The sequence below is a fragment of the Carlito syrichta genome, unplaced genomic scaffold, assembly GCF_000164805.1.
Source record: "Carlito syrichta isolate Samal-C Ts95f unplaced genomic scaffold, Tarsius_syrichta-2.0.1 Scaffold302860, whole genome shotgun sequence".
Lineage (NCBI taxonomy): Eukaryota > Metazoa > Chordata > Mammalia > Primates > Tarsiidae > Carlito > Carlito syrichta.
Window position 1 is genome coordinate 74,865 of NW_007246956.1, and position 24,801 is coordinate 99,665.

The 24,801-nt window shown below is 34.2% G+C and overlaps 1 protein-coding gene across 1 annotated transcript in view; it reads right to left on the reverse strand.

Annotated features, from left to right (window-relative positions):
• CEP128 (centrosomal protein 128) overlaps positions 1-24,801 on the reverse strand; it is a 148,226-nt gene that overhangs the window by 70,551 nt on the left and 52,874 nt on the right. The window contains exon 9 of the mRNA XM_008057192.2: positions 11,013-11,129. Within this exon, the coding sequence (XP_008055383.1) occupies positions 11,013-11,129 (117 nt within the window). The remainder of the gene's footprint in view (positions 1-11,012; positions 11,130-24,801) is intronic.

Sequence of the window (24,801 nt, forward strand, 5' to 3'; positions counted from 1 at the left end):
AACTGGCAACCTACTATATGAAAATGTTCTTTTTATAAAGTTGAATTTTGTTTAATTAAGTTATAATTGAATTCCTGAAGAATGTTTGTGGGATTTTGATTCAATCACTTAAACTGCAGCATAATTAAACATCAAAGTTAAAAGTTGTTAACCTTCACTTTTTTTCTATGCAAGAACAAAAGCAGTAAAATATCACAATGTATAAGAACCTTTGAGTGAAGTTTTTTTTTTTTAATCAAGAATGTTATATGATGGACTTCCAGCTAGACTGACCAAGGAAAAGAGAGAAAAAGCCCAAACAAACACAATCAGAAATGCAAAAGATGAAGTCACAACTGACCCCAAAGAAATACAAAAGATTATCAGACATTACTATACTATGTACACCTGTATGGAAACAAACTCGCAAACCTAAATGAAATGGAGGACTTTCTTACCTCACACAACCTCCCCAAGTTGAAACAAGAAGAAATCGAGACCCTAAATAGACCAATAACAACCCAAGAAATTGACTATGTCATAAGAAAACTACCTACCAAAAAAGCCCTGGACCAGATGACTTTCCAACAGAAATCTACAAAACATACAAGGATGAGCTCATACCAATCCTATTGAAACTATTCCAGGCAATCAACAAAGATGAAAAGCTTTCCAAAACATTTTATGACACTAACATCTCATTGATACTCAAACCGAGTAAAGTTCCAACAAAGAAAGAGAACTACAGGCAAATATCCTTTCAGAGCACAGCTGATAAAATTCTCAACAAGATTCTAGCAACCAGGAACCAACAGCACATCTCAAAAATTATCCACCATGACCAAGTAGGCTTCATCCCAGGGATGCAGGGCTGGTTCAACATCCACAAGACCATAAATGTAATTAAATACAACAAATGTAAAGAAAAAAAACCACATGTTTATATCATTAGATGCAGAAAAAACTTTTGATAAAATCCAGCACCCCTTCTTGATAAAAACCCTCAAACATCTAGGCATAAATGAAACATACATCAAAATAGCCATCTACGAGAAACCCACAGTTAACATACTGCTAAACAGAAATTGAAACCATTTCCCCTGAAAATCAAAATAAGACACTCTCACCCCTCCTCTTCAACACAGTATTGGAAGTCCTAGCTAAAGCAATCAGACAAGAGAAGGAAATCAGGGGTATCCAAATAGGAAAAGAGAAAGTTAAGTTATCTCTCTTTGCAGACGACATGATTCTATACCTTGAAAACCCAAGAGAATCTGTCAAAAACCTCCTTGCACTGATAAAGAACTTTGGCAAAGTCTCAGGGTATAAAATAAATGTGCAAAAATCAGTCACATTCCTATACACCAACAATAAACAAACAGAACCCCAAATAAAAATCACAATCCCATTCACGATAGCCACAAAAAAATAAAATACCTTGGCATCTTCCTAACCAGAGAAGTCAAAGAACTTTACAACAAAAACTACAACATGGTCAAAGAAATCAAAGATGACATGAATGAAAAAAATATTCCATGCTCATGGACTGGAAGAATTGACATTGTTAAGATGTCCATCCTCCTCAAGGCAATCTACAGATTTAATGCAATATCCATTAAATTACCAGCAGCATTCTTCTCAGACCTGGAAATGACGATACAGGAATTCATATGGAAACATAAAGGACCACAAATAGCCAAAACAATCCTCAGCAAAAAAAAAAAAAAACAAAGCAGGAGGCATCACACTTCCAGACTTTAAGCTTTATTACAAAGCTACAATAATCAAAACAGCCTTGTATTTGGTACAAGAACAGTCATATAGATCAATGGAAAAGGATAGGGGATCCAGAAGCAAAACCTCAATTTCTCAACCAACTCATCTTCGACAAAGGTTCCACCATCAACCACTGGGGAAAGGAGAACCAGCAAATGGTGATGGGAAAACTGGCTGACCACATGCAGAAGATTAAAACAAGAGCTCTACCTATCACCATACACAAAAATCAACTCTAAATGGATCAAAGACCTAAACATAAAATTTCAAACTAGGAGAACCTTAGAAAACGCACGAGACACCCTTAGGGAAGTTGGAACTGGCAACCAATTCCTGACCAAAACCCCAAGTGCTCATGCCATAAGAGATAAGGTCGACAAGTGGGATCTCATCAAACTGATAAGCTTCTGCAAAGCCAGAGAAACCACTGAGAGAGTGGGAAGACAGCCCACAGACTGGGAAAAAATATTTGCCAGCTGTATATCTGGCAAAGGCCTAACATCTAGGATCTATAAGGAACTCAAATGTGCCAAAAAGAAAAAAACAAACAGCCCCATTACAAAGTGGGCAAAAGATATGAATACACACTTCTTAAAAGAAGACATACGAGCAGCCAACAGATACATGAAAAAATAATCATCCTCACTAGTCTTCAAAGAAATGCAAATTGAAACCACACTAAGATACCACCTAACTCCAGTCAGGATGGACATCATCAATAACTCAAAAAACTGCAAGTGCTGGAGAGGATATGGTGAAAAGAGAACACTTCTACACTGTTGGTGGAAGTGTAAACTAGTATAACCTCTGTAGAAAGCAGTGTGGAGATTCCTAAAAGATCTAAAACTCGACCTCCCATATGACTCCAAAATCCCCCCACTGGGAATATAACTAGAGAAACTCAAATCACTTTATTAAAAAGATACCTGCCCACGCATGCTTATTGCAGCATTATTTACAATAGCAAAAACATGGAGCCAACCATGCTGCCCATCAAAAGAGGACTGGATAAAAAAATATATATACATAATGAAATATTACACAGCCATAAAGAAGGATAAAATTATGAACTTCACAGCAACTTGGATGGACTTAGAGGCTATACTACTGAGTGATTTATCACAGAAACAAAGAACCAAGTATCACATGTTCTCACTCATAAGCGGACCCTGAACAACTACTGCAATACAATAAGAAAGGGATTAGCAGTAGCAGGGGCAGGGGGACACAATTCATCAGCAAGGGTACCTGCATAATGAACATTTGTATACCTAAGCCTGAATTATACCCTACATATTTAAAATAAAAAATGTATTTTAAAAAGAAGAATGCTATAGGCAGCTAAGCAATCATTTACATTTGAAAACAATCTTCATTTCTTCAGCACCCACGCAGTGAGTAATAGCTTACTGTGTGATAAACACTGTACTACATGTCCCAGAAATAGGATTAAACAGGATAAACTCTTAGGGGGAACTCATATAATAGTTATAAAAGTAAAAAAATAATAGTTATAGCTTGTGTTTAGTGCTATTCTTAAAAGTAATATGATATGATAGTGAGCAATGGAGGGGTGATTTTAGAAAGAGAGAAGGGACAGCAAAGTTCTCTCTGAACAGGTGACAATTAAGTCTGAAGAATACGAAAGGGTAAGTTATACTGAGTCAGAAGAAACATGTTCCAATTAGACACTGAAAAGAAACCAATGTGGCTAGAACACAGATTTCTTAGAATAATAAGTGCTGTTTGTTTAAAATGTTAGAATAGCCACTCAAAGAATGGAAATATAATCTATAGTTTCAAAGACAGGAGAAAGTATATAAATAAATATATAACACATTTTACTTATATAGAAAATAAGAGGATGAGAAAAACAAAGAGATTAAAAAAACAAAATAGGATGGGAAAAAAAAACTTCCAAATGTATTGATAATCACAATAAGTAGAAAATGACTAATCCAGCCATTAATTTATAAAATGAGGGATTTTTTTAAGTCTAGCTATAAGCTGCTTACAAGAAACATAGAAAAATAGCAGAGGAAAGAATAAAATAAAGAGAAAAAATAATATGATATAAAAACAGTAACCCTAAGAATGTTAGTATCAAGAGACATACATATAATAAATTTTAAATAACTGACCAAAAAGTAAGTTATAGATAAGACACCACACACAATACAGATAAGGAAAAACTGACAAATCACAAGAAGAAACTACCTTTTTCATAATGAGAGGCATTAGACTTACATTTAGTAAGAATACAAAAAAACAGATACAAAATTTTGTAAATACAAAATTTACAAGCTTGACATATTAAACTTATATATGTGTATGAATGCATGTTTGTCACACATATGCATGGAATATTCTACATCCAAAAAACAGTAAAACACATTTGATTCAGGTCAAACTAAAAGTTTCAACAAATAGCCAACAGATACATGAAGGAATTCAATTAAGAACAAATAATAAAAAGAATTTAAAAAGAAGTATACAGACATGTGAAAATTCTAAAAGATACTCCTAAATAAGTCTTGACTTATAGAAGAAATCATAACAAATTATAAAAGTTATAAATTACTTTGAAAGAAACTACCATAAAAGAATAGTATAACAAAATATATGGTAATTTGGTGAAGTTTACATTATTAATTTTGAAAAACAGAAAAATAAATTAATTATTTAATTTGCAAGTCTGAAAAATAAAACAGAATAATCCTAAAAAAGAGGGAGAAAAAAGGTAATAGAGTTAAGAGAAGTTGATGAAACAATAAACAAAGCTGGTCAAAAAGAAAACTAATAAAATAATATTTTCAACAAAAGTCACCAAATAATATTAAAGGACTACGACTTCTTTTTAAAATAAATTTCAAAACAAAACAGATGACTTATAAAATTATGAATTACCAAACTGCTTATTTAATAAATAAAAAAGCTGTACAAACTACTAAACATTAAGGAAAGTGAAGATCTGAGGTGCCAAAAAGGTAACAGGCACAAAATTGTTTTATGTATGAGTTTCAACAAACATCTAAGAAATAAACAATCCCTCTCTAAAACAGGAAATAGAAAAAGAAGGAATCTAACCCATTTTATGAGATGAATGTAACTGTGCTTCCAAAACCAAAAACAGCAGTGCAAGGAAAATTGATCTTAATCATAAAAATAAATACATAAATACTTTTTTAAGACTAACAAATTAATTTAGCAAAGTATAAAAAATACATTATGAGAAAATAAAGTTCTCAGGAATGCAAGGAAGGCTCAACATCTTACCGATAGAGTCAATCTTATTTAAATCAACACATTTAAGTATCAAAAGATAAGTATAGCAGCAAGAGCAAGACATTTCACAACCATCTTATGATTTTTAAAATAAATAAACAACAACAAACAAAACCTTTCTTGGAAACCTAGGAATAGAAGGCAATGTTCTTATTGTGACAAAGGGTAGCACTCAACGCCAGGAACAAACAGCATACAACAAGGTTAACACTTCAGAAGAATGCAAGTACTGAAATAAGGCAAGAGTTCTTGCTATCTTTGCTTCTATTCACTGCAGGTTTTAGCTAGTGCAATAAGACTAAAATAAACAGTAAAAAAAAAAAAAAAGAGTCTAAATTGCCTTTAATTTCAAATGATATGATTATCTGCACAGTAGATAATATATCAGTAAAGAGCATTGAGTGAGATTACTGCATATAAAAGCCTCTTATAAAACCAGTTGCACCTTTATATACTATAAATAATCAGAGATACAAACAAAGAAAACATTCCATTCATAGAATTAACACAAAGAACAAACACTGGAGCATGTATGGTTGAATTTTCCCTTGCTATACATATTTTCTAACAAAGTAGTACATGTATGGTTGTCCTGTTATAATACTCAATGCCCTCAATTTCTTGGTAGTCTCAGGACTCTGTCACTTGCTCATGTTTCTTTTTGCCTATTATACCCAATGGGGGTTATGCAGTCCTGACAAAGGACTGAATTCTAGAGCTCATGTCCTGAGAATCAGGAAAAATATGGTGCATCCTGTGAGCATCCTCTTGCTTTCTATAAGATTGTGTTTTATTTTTAAACTCTCACTTACTTGTAAATTCTGTCTTTCCCAAAGTGTTGGGAGGCTATTGGGATGATCAATGTGAAGATGATTTAATAGGCATTTATATAAAAGGCATCTAATAATGTCACAAGGAAGGGAAACTTATTACACATGAAATCAATATATGCAAAACTGCAGGGGATAACTACAAGAAAGAGGGCATTCACTATGAAACAAGAGGAGGAGGGTAAAGTGAATGGCCAAACAAAAGCTTTGCACCTGAGCCTTGGAAAGGTAAGCAAAGGTGAGTTCAAAATCTACCAGCCTTAGAAATGTCTCCATGTCTCCAAACCAAGGAGGGACATCTCAAAAGGAAGCACAGAAAAAGGGGTTAATGAAGCCAGGTTCTAATATTTGCCTGACTAGGTTCTCCTCTCTTTGTGATACTCAAAGTATCATAGACATCTCTAGGGAGATGTTAAAGCTATTAAGAAAACATTAGAACAACATCTTGGCTTCATGGAAGCTTCCTCCTTAATGAGTCCCAACTAAATATACGAATAAGCAGTACCCAATGTATGAAGTATGCATATCACTTCACATCTCTGGAGCCACAATCACACTTAGGGCAGGAATGAATAGCTACTTCTTCATTAGGTTTTTCACAGCTGATACACATGCCAAAAGATGAAGAAAAATGTTTTTTTAAAAAATGTATCAATTGCTTTAATTTTTCTTCTTATGGTCTTGCTTTATTGATGACACTCATATAACCTGATTTTCCATTGGAACACAGGCTGAAATCCACTGATCTGAGTTCTCACCTTACACATGAAACAATTCCTCACTTAACCTCCACCTTCTCCTATTAAGATTCCACACCCTTGCCTATTCCAGACTTCCCCATCACTCTCGGTCATTGTAAGCATGAAACATTCTTGATGAGAATGGGCGGGCAACTAGCAATTTAATATGCTATGAAATGCTCTGAAAAGCACATATATCTATGCATATTTATCTCATGTTTTTCATTTTAAATAATTCAACTGAAGATTAAGAAATAACAATCAATTTACATGAAACAGCTAGTAAAAAAACCAGTCAAGAGTTCCCAAGATACACAACCAGGAGTCAGAAAAATTTTATGTAGGATTTTAGGTAAATATTGGACCTGAAAAAGAGTTTTTGGTCCGTACTTACAGTTTAAATACCTCTTTCTCAACACTAGCACTCACCATGCCTATGCCACTCCATTGACTTTAACCAATCAAAGTTAGTTAGGTTAATCTCCTACATCGTATTAAAAGGAGTTTGTAATATGACAATGTGCCCTAATGTTAAACACCTTATTGTTTGTGCAGGAAAGGGTGATGGTTATAGGCTTAACAGTATTTGAATTTAATTAGTAAAAGTTCAAAGTACTAGAAAAACTACTCAAATTTAAAATGATATATGAAAAGAAGATTACTGTAAAATGAATGTAAACGACTTATCCCTCCTTAAAAAGAGACCTTTACTGAGATATCGAAACAGTGTTGTTTAAAATACAGTATATGAAATCTGAAGACCAGTGAAGGTTCTTACCAAGTTAAGAAAATCTGGCATTCATGTGACTTCAATAGTACATGAGTAGTTGAGGCTTAGAAAGGAAGTGTATTCCAGAGCATGCATGGCCCTTTTGCTCAAATCAGAAGAAATGAAACAGAAAAGGTGACCAATTTTTTTAAAACAATGAAGAAGGAGAGTGGCTTTCCCCCAACCAATTCCCGATGATTAACACTGTATTTTCCATTAAGTGGAAATAGATAAAGCTCTGAAGACCTAAGGATCCATTAGATCACCAAAAAAAGCAGGTTTCGGTCAAAACCAAAGATTGTCTCCCTGTATTTGACATTATACCTAGAAATCTCTGACATCCTGGAATTTTTAATGAATACTCCCAAATCTTAACATTTAAATGTCATAACTTACATTAACATGGAAATATATATTTTAAGGAGGCAAAAGAGCACTGTGGCTAAAAGTTCAGACCCACTTACTCACCTATGAATTCCAATTCTTACCATAAACAGAAACAATATACATCAGCTCCTATTACCATACCATATAGGAATTCCCATAAGTATTTTTTAATAATCTAAAAGAAAGCAAAGTGTTTTCTCTCCTTAAACATGACCTTTTCCAAACAGTCTAAGCCATTTAACTTGGGAGCAGGAAAATACATTAGCCTAAATTAATCTTTGCCAGCTTCCACTACACTATTTATAATCCAAAACCACCTTTTAAAAACGTATAGGTCACTGCTTATATTAAAGTGACAAAATATGAAATTAAACGTTTCTTATCAATAGTGATCCTCTATTGTATTGTCAGAGATGGAATTCCAAATCACGGCTCAAGCTTTTAGTAAAATTGACAATTACAATGCAAATACTCAGGCTCTGGTTTCTCAAGAATAGGGGTGGGAAGCAATCTTCCTCTCCCTCTTTCTTTGTAATTTTGTGCATTCTGCAAAGAGAGAAGAAAATAAGTGTGGAAAATTTCTCTAATTTTCTCTTGCAAAAAAGAACAATTGTCTCTTTAGTACTATTCTTATGCTCACCAGATGCAATTTGCTTTGAGAACAAATGTATAAAAATCAAGGTTAAAAAAAAGGCTACCCACATACTGTATCTAATTATTCAACAAAGTATCCTCTTAAAAGTAATTACCAACTAAGAAGGGTATGCTTTTTTCATGAAATGGAAGAAAATGGAATTTTAGAAAACAAAGCATTTTTCTATCAGCTTATATTAAATTTCAGGGTAGCAATTTTTGTTCTTAATTTTCAGTTAACAGTGTCTTCTACTACTTTTTTTTTTTAGAAATCTGTCAATTAATAAAGGTTAATAGTCTACAAGCATACATAAGTGTATTTTTAGAACTTTTTAAAGAATCATTTCATAAATAAAAAATTTTCATTTGCTTTTAACTTGTGACTTTCTTGTTATTTCTACTTTTTTAATTGAATGTATAAGAAACATTTAAAGAGAATTTCAACAAATTAATTTTCTAAAATGATTGTAACAAAATATAAGACGTAATAAGAGTCCATGAGTATCTATAATAAAAAGTTCTTCCTTACAGTAGGATTCTATAAATGTAGAAGAATGATAGAATTTTTTTTAAATCACCATTTGGCACTACTTATAATAATAACTGTTTCAGACAAGAATCAACAACAAATGCTAAAATTAGTGAGTGAAAGTATAATAAAAACAGAGTATTTTCAAGTCTCAAAGAGTCTCTCTATAAGATAAATAATTAAAAAGGAATAACAGAAACTTTACAGTGGAGAAATGATACCATAATCAAGTAAGTGCTCAGTTTTCACCAGTAACACAAAATTGATAGTGCATAATTCCTGATGTGCTATTATGGGAGGGACGTAAGTCCAATTATCTAGGTTTCTGGCTGAAAGTCCATAAACTAAATCTAGACAAGAAGAAACAACAGCAAACCCCAAATGAAGCTGCTCTGTGAAACAAATCGCTCATACCTGATAGTCACCATTCATGACTGAAAAACTGTTCCAGATTAAAGGAGACTAAAGACACACGACAGCTAAATGCTATGTGTGAACATATATTTTATCCTGGACCAGAAAAGGACACTATTATAGTAGAAATTTGAATAAAGCCTATAGATTAAATAATAGTATTGTATTGATATTAATTTCCTGATTTTGATCATTGTACTATGCCTATGAAAGAAAACTTACATACCAAATTACTTAGATATAAAAGTATTTATATCATGGGTGCAACTTACTCAAAAGTTTTTTGGAAAACAATTACATGTATGTGGATATACACAGAAAATATGGGTAAGCAAGTCTGATAAAATATGAATAATGAGAGAATCTAGATAAAAGTTATACAGAAATTCTTTGTTCTAATTTTCCACTTTATCATTAATCTGAAATTTTCAAAGTAAAAACAGTACCTAAAGGGTAACAATTCTCTGTTTGGAACTGGTTTGATGATAATCGAATTCAGGAGTTGTCAAACTTTTGCTGTAAAGGACCAGACTGTCAATACTTTAGACCTTGTGGGATATGCAGTCTCTTTCACAACAACTCATCTCTGTCATTGTGCCACAGAAGCATCCACATGAATAGGAGTGGCTGTTTTCAAATAAAACTTCTTCCTTTCTTTATTCATTCATTCATTTATTTTGAGTCGAAGTGTCACTCTGTCACCACAGCTGAAGTTCGGTGGCACAATCACAGCTACTACAGCCTTGACATGCTAGGCTCAGGTGATCCTTCCACTATAGCTTCTTGAGTAACTGGGAATATAGGCATGCCTCACCACACCCAGCTAATTTTTTTTTTTAATTGTAGAGAGTAGGTCTCATCATATTGTCCAGGCTGGTCTCAGTTTTGAACTTCTGGTTTGAGGCATCCTCTTGCTTTGATCTCCCAAGGTGTTAGCTAAGATTACAGGCATGAGGCACCCTGCACAGCCCAAATAAAACTTTATTTAAAAAGATAGACAGTGGGCCATATTCAACCTGTGCACCATAGCTTGATGTCTCCTGGTTTAGTTCATGCCCAGAAAAAGTTAATTAGAATAATTATACTTTCAGTTAACATTTTTTTGAACACACACCAAACACTATGTTAAGTATTTTCCTGGCCTTCACTAATTTATCCTTGCACTAATCTGACAAGGTGAAGGTTTTTTTTTTAATTAACTACTCAGTCTACAGAAGTAGTTATTTTCCTTTTTCTTTTCTTTCTAAGTTATTTGTATCGTTTTTTTTTTTTTTTTTTTTTTGGTGGAGACAAGTCTCACTATGTTGCCCCAGGCTGGTCTGGAATTCCTGGTCTCAAGCAATCTTTTCACCTTGACTTCCCAAAATGCTAAGATTAAATCCATGAGCCACTGCATCCAGTCATGGTAGATACTATGATTAGTTCCATTTTCCACAAAGAAAACTAGTGTGTAGAGAAGTTAAGAAACTTGCTCAAGGTCATACAGACAGCAAGTTTGAAACGTGGTAAGTCTGATTCTATGCATTGAACTGTAACCAACATGCTATACTTCTCATATGGGTTGAATTATACTGTCACATGCAAAAACTAAGGAATTATAACAATTTTAACATGGATAAGTAAGTATTCAAAGTCAAGATTTACATCCCAAGAAAGTGTTTTTTACAAACCTCCTGTAGCTGCAAGGACATAAGACCAAGCTGATCCTGACGCTTTTCTACCAGCTCTCTCTCTGTGCGCATCTCTCTTTCTATCTCCTGAAGACGCCGCTCCACCCGATCTGAAACCTGAATATGAATCCAGAGAAACAGTACCATTAGACAGCTAGCAAGCAAAAAGAGACTAAATTGAGGGGACAGTTTACTCCAGATACACTACTGCTTAAAGCATTTAAGATTGGCTTGCTTATAGAACACTCTCTAATGACACTGTTATAAAACAGTTGACCAAAAAGTTAACTGAAAGTTACAAAAGAAAGTAATCATTAGTCTCCAAATAATCTATGCATGGATCCCAATAACAGCCTTGAATTGTTTGAAATATGACACAATAATTGAATAGATCAGTTAAAAGTAACATACTAGAAAGGAGTGCCCTCTAGTGAGTTCGCAGGGAAACACCAATTTTGCCAAAAATAGCATTTATTACCCAATGAACGATAAGCTGTCCTATCTAATTAATTTTCTTTTATTTGTATTATCCATGAGCATGACCTCCCTAAGAAGGTATTAATGTTTATGTGAAGTAAATATCTAAATGGGTTTTACAATAGCTTGTCAATCTTTTCTACTGTGATCTGCTAAAAATAAGCTGTAAAAGATCAAAAACTAAAGTCAAACTGAAAAATGTTCAATTGGGACTCCAAAATAAACATAAAATAATTTTTCTCTCTGACATAAAATTTTCCTTACTAAAAGTGGTACAAATTCCAATATTTCTTATGTATATCATTATACAACCTACTAAATAAAATGTACATTATGTGACAGACAATGTGTTTGGTGCAAGAAAATACAGTAAATAGAAGACACTTTTGAAAAACAGTATGGTGATTTCCGAAAGAACTAGAAATTGACCTTCTATATGACCCAGTAATTCCCCTATTGGGAATATATCCAGAGGAACTCAAATCATTCTACAAAAAAGATACCTGCACACGCATGTTTACTGCAGCACTATCACAATAGTAAAAACATAAAACTAACCATGCTGCCCATTGAAACTGGACTGGATTTTTTTTAAAGTGGCACATAAACACAATGGAATATTATGCAGCCATAAAGAAGGACAAACATGGACTTTGCAGCAACTTGGAGGGATTCAGAGTCTATCATACTCAGTGACCTATCACAGAAACAAAGAACAGAGTACCGTATGTTCTCACTCATAAGCAGACCTTGAACAATTATAATACTATAAGAAAGGGATAGGTAGTAGTGGGAAACTACCGGGGGGGGCACACCTCATCAACAAGGGTATCTACATAATGAACATCTGCATACCTAACCTTAAATTGTACCCCACATCCTTAAAATAAAAAATAAATTTAAAAAAAGATACTTTATATTCATATAAGACAAGCAATAAATACAGCCCTATTAAAAGAAATCTTATAACTGTGCACAGTGGCAGTATCATAGCCAATGAGTTTTCTCTGAGGCATGATTATTGCTAATTAAAAACTTTTCCTGCCGGGCTCGGTGGCTCAGCCTGTAATCCCACGCCTTTGGGAGGCTGAGGTGAGTGGATTGTCTGAGCCCGCGGGTTCAAGACCCGCCTGGGCAGGCGGGACCTCATCTCTACAATAAATCAAAAATCAGCTGGGTGTGGTAGCGCATGCCTGTAATTCTGGCTACTTGGAAGGCTGAGGCGGAAGGATCGCCGGAGCCCAGCAGGTCAAGGCTGCGGTGGCGGGAAGCGGCCACTGCACTCCAGTCTGGGCGACAGAGTGAGACTCCAACTCAAAAAAAAAAAACTTTTCCCAATACCCCGCCATGACAACTTGAAATATAGCTGGCATTGGCAATTTTTGACAGTCTACAGAGACCAAATTCTGTTGGTTAAAAAAAAAAGAGAGAAATCTTATGTCTCCAGTTCGGTGTTTGACAAAGAGTCAAAAAAGGTCCTGACAAAGGACCTTATTGGGGTGATTAAAATGTTCTAAACTGAATTATGGAGATGGTTGGCCAACTCAGTACATTTACTAACACAACCACTGATTGTACACTTGAAGCACATTAGTTTTTTAGCAAATTATAGCTCAATCAAGTTATTTAAAAAGACATAAACAATAAGCTTCATTAGTCGACAAAGGTTGAGCAAAATCAGAGTTGATCCTTGAACGACATGGGTTTTAACGGCAAGGATCCACTTACAAGGGGGTTTTCTACTGCCTCTGCCATCCCTGAGACAGCAAGACCAACTCCTCCTCTTCCTACTCCTCCTCAGCATACTCAGCATGAAGACAACGAAGACCTCTACGATGATCCACTTCCACTTAACGAATGGGAAATATATTTTCTCTTCCTTAAAATTTTCTTAATATCATTTTCTGTCCTCTAGCTTATTTTATTGTAAAAATACATAATATAATACATACAACACACATATAATATGTGTTAATCAACAGTGTATGTTATTGGCAAGGCTTCTGATCAATAGTATGCTATCTGCAGTTACATTTTTGGTAAGTCAAAAGTTATACTGTATCCACAGACCCTGCTTTCAAATAGCTTGCTATCTAATGAACAGACTGACATTAAAAGTGCAGTAAGAATTTCTCTGACTAGATTCAATGAATTGGAAATTTCAGGAAAGAAGGTTGTGCTTATTGAAATCATATCAAAATTAAAGCAGTTCAAGTAACTACATACTGAAATCAAAATCCAAAATTATTTAGACATCAGCAACTTCACCATCATAGTTAATACATGTGATGACACAGAGTTACAGTATTTGGAGGATTTTGCCTCAGTTTTTTTTCTAAGTAACAGTTTTATTAAAACATAATTTTGTGTGTTGATACATTAGGTTGATGCATAAGTTCACAGCATTTGTTTTTGGCATGGCAACACTGGTGCTGGGAGTTCATTTATTGTTAGTCATTTGTCATTTGGAGTGACAACGTTGTGCTTGTGAATATGCCTTCCATTTTGCATATTTAAAGAAAGTTAGTGCTATTTGTGAGCAAAAGAAGGAGTGTCAAGTGGAAAAAGACAAACACTTCCAACATATTCTCCGGTTTGAGCTTAACAGAGGAGTAAAGGCAGCAGAGGCAACTCGAAACATTTGTGCCATGCATGGGGAGAATGTCATAGACAAAAGCATGGCAAGAAAATGGCTTTGTCATTTTAGAGAGGGCCACTTTGCCCTGAGAGATTCTCTACTTTCAGGAAGACCATCGGGCTTTGATGAAGACTGTTTAAAACAGTGAAAAAACACTACTAACTTGTGCGTCATCCCAAATCAATATTACAGTCAAGCTAAATAGATAAACCTATCACTTTATGTAGTTACCATTACTGTTTTTTTTGTTGTTGTTGTTTTTTGAGTTGGAGTCTCACTCTGTCGCCCAGACTGGAGTGCAGTGGCCGCTCCCGGTCACCGCAGCCTCGACCTGCTGGGCTCCGGCGATCCTTCCTCCTCAGCCTTTCAAGTAGCCGGAATTACAGGCATGCGCTACCACACCCGGCTAATTTTTTTATTTATTGTAGAGATGAGGTCTCGCTGCCCAGGCAGGTCTCGAACCCGCGGGCTCAGGCAATCCACTCACCTCAGCCTCCCAAAGGCGCAGGATTACAGGCTGAGCCACCGAGCCCAGCAGTTACCATTATTTTTACCAATGATTCTCAAGAACTTATTCATCCTACATAACTGAACCTACTTACCCTTTGACCCACATATCCCCATTTTTCCCATCCCCATCCCTAGCAACTATTTCACTCTTTGTTTCTATTAATTAGACTTTTTTAGATTCCACATAAGTGAGATAATGCAGTATTTGTATTTCTGTATCTGGTTTACTTCAATTAGTATAATGTCTTCCAGGTTCCTTCATTTATTGCTGCAAATGACATGATTTTCCTCTTTTTTAAAGTTGAATAATATTCTATTGTGCATGTGTGTATATGTATATATATTTATATATATATGCATATATATATAATAACCTAAATGTCTATCAACCAGTGAACAAATAGTGAAATTGTGGTGTGTCAGTTTCTTTATCACATTCATTGGTTGATAGACATTTATATTATCTCTGTATCTTGGCTATTATGAATAATGTTGCAATAAACATAGGTATGCCAATATTTCTTCAAGATACTGATTTCATTTCCTTTTGAAATATACCCAGAAGTGAGATTGCTGGATAATATAGTAGTTCTATTTTTAACTAATATATTCTGTTTTTCAGCTTCTAACATGGGTCCCAATAATCCCTGCTTTCTGGTATTCATGCACTTGTGTAATCCCATCTCCTTGAGTATATACTGGCCTTAGGGACTTACTTCTAATAAAGAGAATATAGCCAAAGTGATGGGATGTCACTTCCATGATTGGGTTACAAAAAAACTGTCTTCTACTTGCTAGCATTTTCTCTTTTGCTGCTCCTCTTCTCATTTGCTTGCTCTAACAAAGCAAGCTGGCATGTTTTGAGATGCTCTGTGAATGTCAAAGAAACAAAAGGCCTCTGACCAACAGGTCATGACAAATTGATGCCTCAAGGACAATAACCTACAAGGGACTGAATCCTGACAACAACATGATGAGCCAGGAAGCAGACTTACTCCAGACAAAACTCAATTGAGAAGAATGCAGACTGTGAGAGACTCAGAGCCAGAGAAACCAACTAAGTCAAATCTGGTATCCCGGTCTACAGAAACTATTGAACAAATGTTATTTTAAGCAAGTAAGTTTGAGAAAATATGTAACATAAAATACTGATGTACAAACCCAGATTCCAGGACAATCCCTGTCAACTCATGCTTCAAGGCAGGCCCCAGAGATGCAGATCACAGGCCCACCCCCATTAATTCACATTCCAGGTGTACCTTATTACCAGACTGACCCCTGCAGACATAAGCTCCAGGTCTGCCCCCAATGCAGGTACCAGGCCCATTCAAGCAATAGGCTGGCCCCCAAAATATCAGACTCAAGGTCCATCTCAGCCCCAGTTCAGCCACTATGGACATAAGCCCTAAGCCCATCCCTAAGAACCCAGGCACTAAAGCCTTCCCTGCAGATCCATGTGCCAAGCAGCCCCTGATCCAGAATACAAGTTTCTCCCAAAAAACCAAAGTCCCAGTCTGCCCCAATGCACACAGGCTCTGCGTTCAAAGCCATGAACCTAGGCACCAGGCGAGGCCCTGTGGACCCATGTGTTAGGTCAGCCCACCAGTTGACCCAGGCTCAAAGCCAGCCCCCAAGAGGGCACTGGCAGCAAGCCCACATATGGACCCTGTCAGAGAGCCTACCAAAAATCTGCAGGACTCACTAGTTAAGGAAATTCCCTGCCAAAGCCAGTCTGCAAAGTCTAGAAGACGTCATGTCTACTTCTTCAAATGCACAGAAACCAAGGCGACAAGGATCATGAATGGCCAGAAAAAAATGATACTACCAAGAGAATAAAATAAAGCACCAGCAACCAACTACAAAGACAAGGAGATACAAACCACCTAACAAATACAGAATAATCTTCTCAAATAAGTTCAATGAGCTACAAGAGAATACAGAGGTTCCTTCTTACTCCTGGGGTGTATGCTGTACAACCCTCAATGGATGCCTGAAATCAAAGATAATACCTAATCCTATATATATTATGCATAATTTTTTTTCCATCTTGGCAATTTCACAGACAGAAAAGTTTTCCTACAACAGATCTTAGCAACCTCAGTATATGATTTGTTTTATTTCTTGTTAAGTTGAGAGTTTTCACATTTTCACTTAATGGAAGCACTTTATGGCTTCTCTTTGGTATATGCAATTGCCAATATCACTACTCCTACACTTCAAAGTCCTAATTATTTAGCAAAAGTAAGGATTACTTGAACATGAGCCCTGTGATACTGTGAAACTCAATCTAATAATTGAGACAACTACTAAATGACTAATAGGAAGGTAGTATATATAGCATGGATATGCTGGATAAAGGGATGATTCGTGTCCCAGGATAATTGAAGTAAGACAGTACAAAATTTCATCCCTCTACTCAGAATGGCATGCAATTTAAAACTTATGAAGCATTTGTTTCTGGAATTTTCCATTGAATATTTTCAGACATAAGTTGACCACAAAAAACTGAAATGGTGGGAAGCAAAACCATGAATAAGGGGGAGCAATTATACAGCTAACAAAATCAGAAAATCAATACATGAACAAAATTAGAAATTCAACAGAGATAGAGGTCATTAAAAAGAATGAACAAATTCTGAATCTAAAGAACACAATGACTCAAGTGAATAATTCCACACCGTGAAAAGCAGACTGAATTTAGCATAAGATTCAGAGAGCTCAAAGACAGGTCACTTGAAGTTACCCAGTTAGAGGAATAAAAAGAAAACAGAGTTAAGAAAGACTATGGAACTTATGGGTTACCATCAAGTAAAACAACTTACTCATTATAGAAGTCCCAGAAAAAAACAGAGAAAGAAAAGATATAGGAGAAAGGGTTTATTATTTTTTTTTTAATGACAGAAAACTTACTATGTCCTGAAAGGGAAATGAACACTCAGATCCATGAAGTCCAAATAACAAATATACTAAATATAAAGAGATCTTTATTGAGACACATACTAATCAAATTCTCAAAAGGCAAAAACAAAGAGAAAATGTTGAAAGCAGCAAGAGAATAAATAACTCATCACATACAACGAAATTGCTGTAAGACTGTCAGTTAATATCTCAGCAGAAACCTTTCAAATCAGGAAAGAATGAAGTGACATATTCAAAGTCCTGGAGGATAAAATCTGCCAACCAAGGATACTATACCTCATAAGGCTTCCCTTCTGAAATGGAGAAGTGACATCCCAAGACAGAAAAAAAGCTGTAACAGTTAATCACCATTATTCTGCCTTTAAAAAAACTCTAAAAGGAGTTCTTCAAGTTGAAATGAAAGAATATTTGAGCATGAAAACATATGACATTATAAAACTCACTGTGAAAGTAAGAAGATACTCAAATTAAAAATATTCTTGGTCAGACATGGTGGCTCATGCCTGTAACCTTAACATTTTGGGAGGCTGAGGCAGGAAAATAGCTTGAGCCAAAGAGTTCAAGTCCAGCATGGGTAACATAGCAAAACCTTGTCCCTATTTTTTAAAAATGTATATTAAATAAATAAAATAAAGCTATTCTAGCACTGTAATGACAGTGTTTAAATAACTTTTAACTGGAATATAAAAGTGAAATACAAAAATATTAAAAATAAATATAACCATATAACAATGATTTTAATAGATACACAATATTTAAAAGAGTTAAATTGTGACATCATAATGTAAAATATGAGAGAAATTAAAGCATAGAGTCTTTGTATATGGTCAAAGTTAAGTTGTTATCAGCTTAAAGTAGACAGCTATAAAATGTTTTATGTAAGCACATGGTAATCACAAAGAAAAATACCTCTAGTATATATTTCAAAGACAAAGAGAAAGGAATCAAAGCATACCACTACAGAAAATCATCAAATCACAAAGAAAGAAAGCAAGTGAGAGAATGCAATGAAAGAACTACAAAACAGTCAGAAAACTACTAAGAAAATGGCAATAGTAAGTCTTACCTGTAAATAATTGTTTTAAATATAAATTGATTAAATTCTCCAGTCAGAAGACACAGAGTAGCTAAAAATATATTTTTTTAATGATGCAACTATATGCTGCCTACAAAGACTCACTTCTGCTTTAGGGACACAAACAGATTCAAAATGAAGGACTGTTAAAATATATTTCACACAAATAAAAAACTAACCAGAAGTAGCCATACTTATATCAGACAAAATAGACTATAAGTCAAAAACTATAAAAAGAAACAAAGAAAGTCACATAATGATAAAGGGATCAATTCATCAAGAGGATAAAATAATTGTAAATATATATGCACTCCACATCAGAGCACCTGATATATATCAAGCACCTAAATATATAAAGCAAATGTTAATAGAAAAGATTAGACAGAAATACAATAATAGTAAGTAACTTCAACATCACACTTTCAACATCATCTAGACAGAAAGGTTATATGGAAACATCAGACTTGAACAACACTTTAGAATAAATGAACCTAACAAGCATATATAGAACTTTCCATCAAATAGTAGCAGAATATATTCTTCTCAAGTGTACACACAACATTCTCCAGGATAGATCATGTTAGGTCATAAAACAAGTGTTAACAATTTTTTTTTTTTTTTTGAGTTAGAGTCTCACTCCACCATCGCCCAGGCTGGAGTGCAGTGGCACACTCATGGCCACCCCAGTATTGACCTGCTGGGTTCCAGCAATCCTTCTACCTCAGCCTTCCAAGTAGCTGGAACTACAGGTGTGCACTACCACGCCCAGCTAATTTTTTTGATTTATTGTATAGACGAGGTCTCGCCAAGTTGACCAGGCTGGTCTCAAATCCATGGACTCAGATAGTCCACTTACCTTGGCCTCTCAAATTGCTGGGATTACAGGCTGAGCCACCAAGCCCAGCCAATGTTAACAAATTTAAGAAGAAAAGTATCTTTTCAGACCACATTGGTATGAAACTAATCAATGAAAAGAAAATTTTTTAAATTCACAAAGAATGTAAATTAAGCAGCACAATCCTGAACAACCAATGGGTTAAAGAAAAACTAAAAAGAAAATGAAAATATATCTTGATAAAAATGCAGAAGGAAACACAAAACACCAAAACTTATGGAATGCAGCCAAAGCACTTCTAAAAGGGATGTCTATAGCAGTAAGTACCTACTTTTAGAAAAAAGATCTGAAACAATCTAACTGTATGCTAAAAAAATCTAAAAAAGAACAACCTAAGCTGATGTCAGCAGAAAGAAGTAAATAATAAAGATCAGAGCAAAAAGCAATGAAGTAGAGACTAGAAAAACAATAGAAAAGACCAATGAAACTAAGAGTTGGTTTTTGGAAAAGATAAACAAAATTGATAAAATGTTAGCTAGACTAAATAAGAAAAAAAGAATAGCGACTCAAACAAATAAAAGAAGAAATATTACAACTGAAGCTTTTAAAAACATTAGGCAAAGAAGGTAGATACCACAACATTAATGAAGACCACATACAACAAGCCAACAGCTAACATCACATTCAGCAGTGAAAAAATGAAGGCTTTTCCTCAAAGATCAAGAACAAGACAAGGATACCTACTCTGGACACATCTATTCAATATAGTACTGTACATCTTAGCCAGAGAAACTAGGCAAGGAAAAAAAAAGAAAGGTATCTAAATCAGAAAGGAAGAAGTTAAATTGCCCTTGTTTTGAGAAGACATGATCTTATATATAGAAAACCCAAAAGACTCCATTGGAAAACTGTTAGAACTAATAAATTTATTAAGTTGCAAGAATCAAAATTCAACATACAAAATAAGTAGCATTTTTATATGTAACAGCAAGCTTTCCAAAAAAAGACTTTTTAAAACCTAATTTAATATAGCATCAAAAACAAAATGCTAATAAATAAATTTAATCAAGGAGTCGAAAGAGTTGTACACTAAAAATGATAAAATATTGGTAAAAGAGATAGTCAGCAATACAAAATTGGGCAGATAAGGAGAAGACATTGTAAAAAAAAAAACAAAAACCTGATATAGAAATGAGTTTGACAATTTCAAAGAAAATAGAGAAAGCCAAATAATGTAGGCATTATAGACCACAGCAAGGAATTTAGAACAGAAGAAACCTAATTAGGGTTTTTAAACACAAGGGAATAATTCAATATAATGTCAATTTAAAAAAAAAAAACTTGGCTACTGTGAGGAGCATAGATATAGGCAAGTATGGGAGAAGAGAGACCAACTTTAACGGCAGCCACGTCAGTAAACCTATTGAGAAGTGATGGTACCTTGAACAGTAGTATTAAAAGTAGATGGCATTGAGCGAGATTTCAGAAATTAAAAGGATAGGATTTTGTAATGGATTGGAAATGTGGTGTAAAGAAACAGATCTAGGATGAATCCTAGGTGACTACCTTAAGATGACAGATGGAATGTGATGTCACCTCCTGAGACAGGGAAGACCAAAGAAAGAACAAGAAAAAATGGTCCTAAATAGACTCTGATACCTAAAGCCATGTCATATATTTATAACTTTTGAGTGATAATTCCCAATAATATGAATTATTTTAAAGAATTCATTTATTAGTACTTCTTAGTTATTCTATTTCTGAGATCTAAGGGGAAAACACTAGCAATATCCTAATACCAATAAATTCATGGTTATCAGTGTCCCTATCAATTAAGTTAACTACTAAGTCATCAAAAAGTTCTGGCAGTTTATTTCGACCATGCCAACTCTCCCTTCTTTCTCTAATAACTTTGTTTGAAATTTTTTTTTAAAAGTCCTAATCTCTCTATATAGTTATAAAAATAGCAAACTAACAAAAATAAAAATTAGAATGGCTTTTAAGGCTAGTAGTTAACAAAAGAAGGTGAAAGAAAAGCAAAAGCATTCAGTTTAACAAGCTGTATTCTGGCTTTCCAATATGTTGATTCCTTGGGTCTTTAACAAAACCTGGTGGCTTAAAATCATTTAAGTAAATATTTTTTATATATCCTGCTGTTGTATTGCAAGAACCATGTAATCCTAAATGCAGTGTTGACAGAATTCTTAAAATTCTATTAATGACCAACCTTTTCAGAACAGGTGGATCCATGTTTACATTTTTATTTTTAATAGTGACTCTTCTCTAGAAAACTAAAATAAAATTGACTTGTATCTCCATAAATAAGCAAACTTAATATGTACTGATATCACACCTCAACTGGGTAAAATTTAAACAACTAATAAACTGAAATTTCTTCCATGGCATTAAGTCTATGCAATATCGATTGCTTACTATAAGTGTTAACAGAAAATATTTTACATAGCATCATGCTATAAACAATAACTACTCTTTTCCAGTGAGCAATTTGAAAAAAAAAAAATCTATGGTTCACAAAAGATTAACAAATCAGATTTTGGCATGTATGACAACAAGCAATACTTTTTGTCTCTCAAAGAAAAATGTGTGCCATAAACTTTCAAGATATATTTTATTTACTGAGAAAATGTACGATAAAAATTGTAGCCTCAGAATAATACCCAATAAATGTGATTAATAATGGCACCAGTAGAAAGTGAAATTAGTAGGGGATAGGACAGTCTCTTATTTTCACTTTATATATTTGTACAATATTTAAGTTTTCCAAAGTAAATATGCATCATTTTGGTAATTTTATTTTAAACTTAAATCTCAATGGTGGAAACAGCTGCAGCCTCTAGGAAGCTTAACACTCAAATAATGAAACTGCATCTTCTCTGACAGCAGGTTATCATGAATTCACAAATACCATACAATACGTCAACTAGTTATAAAATGTAAATGTTGACTTCAGTTGAAATAAGTGAGTCACAAAATCTACATTAATCTCTGAAAACAAACATCATGTGGCCTTCAGAAGATCTTCTAAAATTCAAAAATATTATTTTTAATTTTTGCATTAAACGACTATTTCTTAATCAGAAATACACACACCCACAGGAGGTCTGAGATGCCCTCTGTGCAATTATGAGACAACGTTACTTTAACAGCAAGATACAGAAAGCACAAAACAAGCTGCAACACCACAACTGGATGTGAGGAACTGTCACATAAACAATTCAACTGAGTACACAATTAGGTGAGTACAATTTCCTGGGTTTAGATAATATAAAAGGTTGTATCCTAATAAGCTAGACACGCTGGACAGCTGGGTCAACTAGCAAGTTGTATATACTAATTACACCAATGAGTTGAGCACCAGTGAAGTGTGACAGCCATTTGAGCATTATATGATAGCTTTATGTGATGTGGAGTAAATCTTGTTACACAGCAATAATGATAATAAAAAAAGTTTGGGCTTTCTTTGAATTCAGCTAACTGCTAACTTTTTGCTCAGTGGTTATACTTTAAACACACACTCAAACTCTAGAGTATATGAAGATAATAGTTAATAGTTTTATTTTCTATGTGAAAGAAGACCAAATAAAATTACAAATGTGTTTTGTGGGTTATCTTGCCACATGGTGAAAGGGGAAACTAAACAAATATAAAGTACACTATGAAAATTAATATAAAACCTCAAATTCTAAGCACTCCAACTACGTAACAGTTTCAAGAAAACAACACAACAGTACAACCAAATAGGACCTCAGTAGAATATTAAGGATATCTGAGTTTAGATCAAAGCTCTTGCTTTGACAAACATGCTCACAAGTTGTATATCTATGCAGCAAGTAAAAGAAGCCTCATGCAACAGTGGAAAAATTTCATAATTCTATCATGTGCATTAGAAATAGCAAATATAGCAATAAAATCTGATGTATGTAAAAAGTGGCAGGGAGTTTCATTTCCAGAAATGACAGACTAGATAATTCAGATGAAAATAACTGGAAAAGCTACAGAGACTATTTAAAATAAAAAATGTGTTTTAAAACACTGGACAATTTTTAAAAAAGGAAATACAAGAACAAGATGCAGTAAAAGAACACAGAGAAAACAGTCCATCTTTTAGGACTACTTGCCCCCTGAAATATCAGCTCATTTCAGAAAAGGCAGCTGATACCTGAAGCCCAGTGTGCTGCAGGTGCAGCTGTGGCTGCAGCACCTGTTAAAAAAAAAAGAAAGAAAGAAAGAAAAAAAGAAAAGGCAGATGAGACGCTGAGAAGCTGAACAATTTTTTACAGATTTGTAAGGTTAAATGGGAAAAAAATGGACTTGAGAGCCTTCCAAGTAAAAGATCCATGATTAATCACCCCCTCAGCCTTTGGACTAGAATCCTAAAGTGCTATAAACTAGCAGGAAGGGTAAACCAGTAATACTTAAGACTTGGCACTGAAGTCTAACTTTCAAATAACTCAGCAGCAAATAATAAGGTAATCCAAGATAGCTACTAGCCCCAGTCTATAACCAAAGGTAAATGTCTATATTTTCATACATAATAATGTCCTAGGCCTTGAATTATCTATTCTAATTTTATTTGCTGAAAATGAAATAGACTTTCTATCATCAAACAAAAGTAACTAGATCATCAAAAATAAATAGTAGGCCAAAACAAGGTGATCAAAGTCCAAGAATACAAGAAAAATAAGAAAAAACAGACAATAGAAACAGACTCATAGGGGATCTAGATAATAGAATTATGAGACACAGATAAGCAGATTAAGGATGGGGGGAAGCAAAGGCCAAAACAATCAAATGAAAGAGAAACATGCAATAACTAAAAATGAAAAACAGTGGGTAGTTCTGCTAAAGAGAGATTAAGTTACTAAGTAAAAAGTTAGAAGAAAATATTCAAAATAAAGAATAAAGAAACAATTTTAAAATGACAGAAATGAATAAAAGAGACAAAGGGGATAAAAAGTGAAAAGTTCAACATTATATGAAATTTGAAGTCCTGAAAGGAGACACAGGGAATAAGGCAAAAGTGATTATTGAAGAGATAATGACACTATAAGCATCAAAAAACAAATTAAAAAAAAAAAAAACGCAACTAAGCTCATCATAGTAAAACTGTTTTTTAAAAAAGACTAAGAAGAAAATCTCAAAAGCAATTAGAGAAAAATGTATATTACCTTCAAAATAAAGCATCAATAAGACAAACAACTGACTTCTCAATAGAAACAATGGAATCCAAAAATGATTAAACGATACCTTCAAAGTTCAAAATGGGAAAACAAAAACTGCACATCTAGAATTTTATATCCAATGACGATTTCTT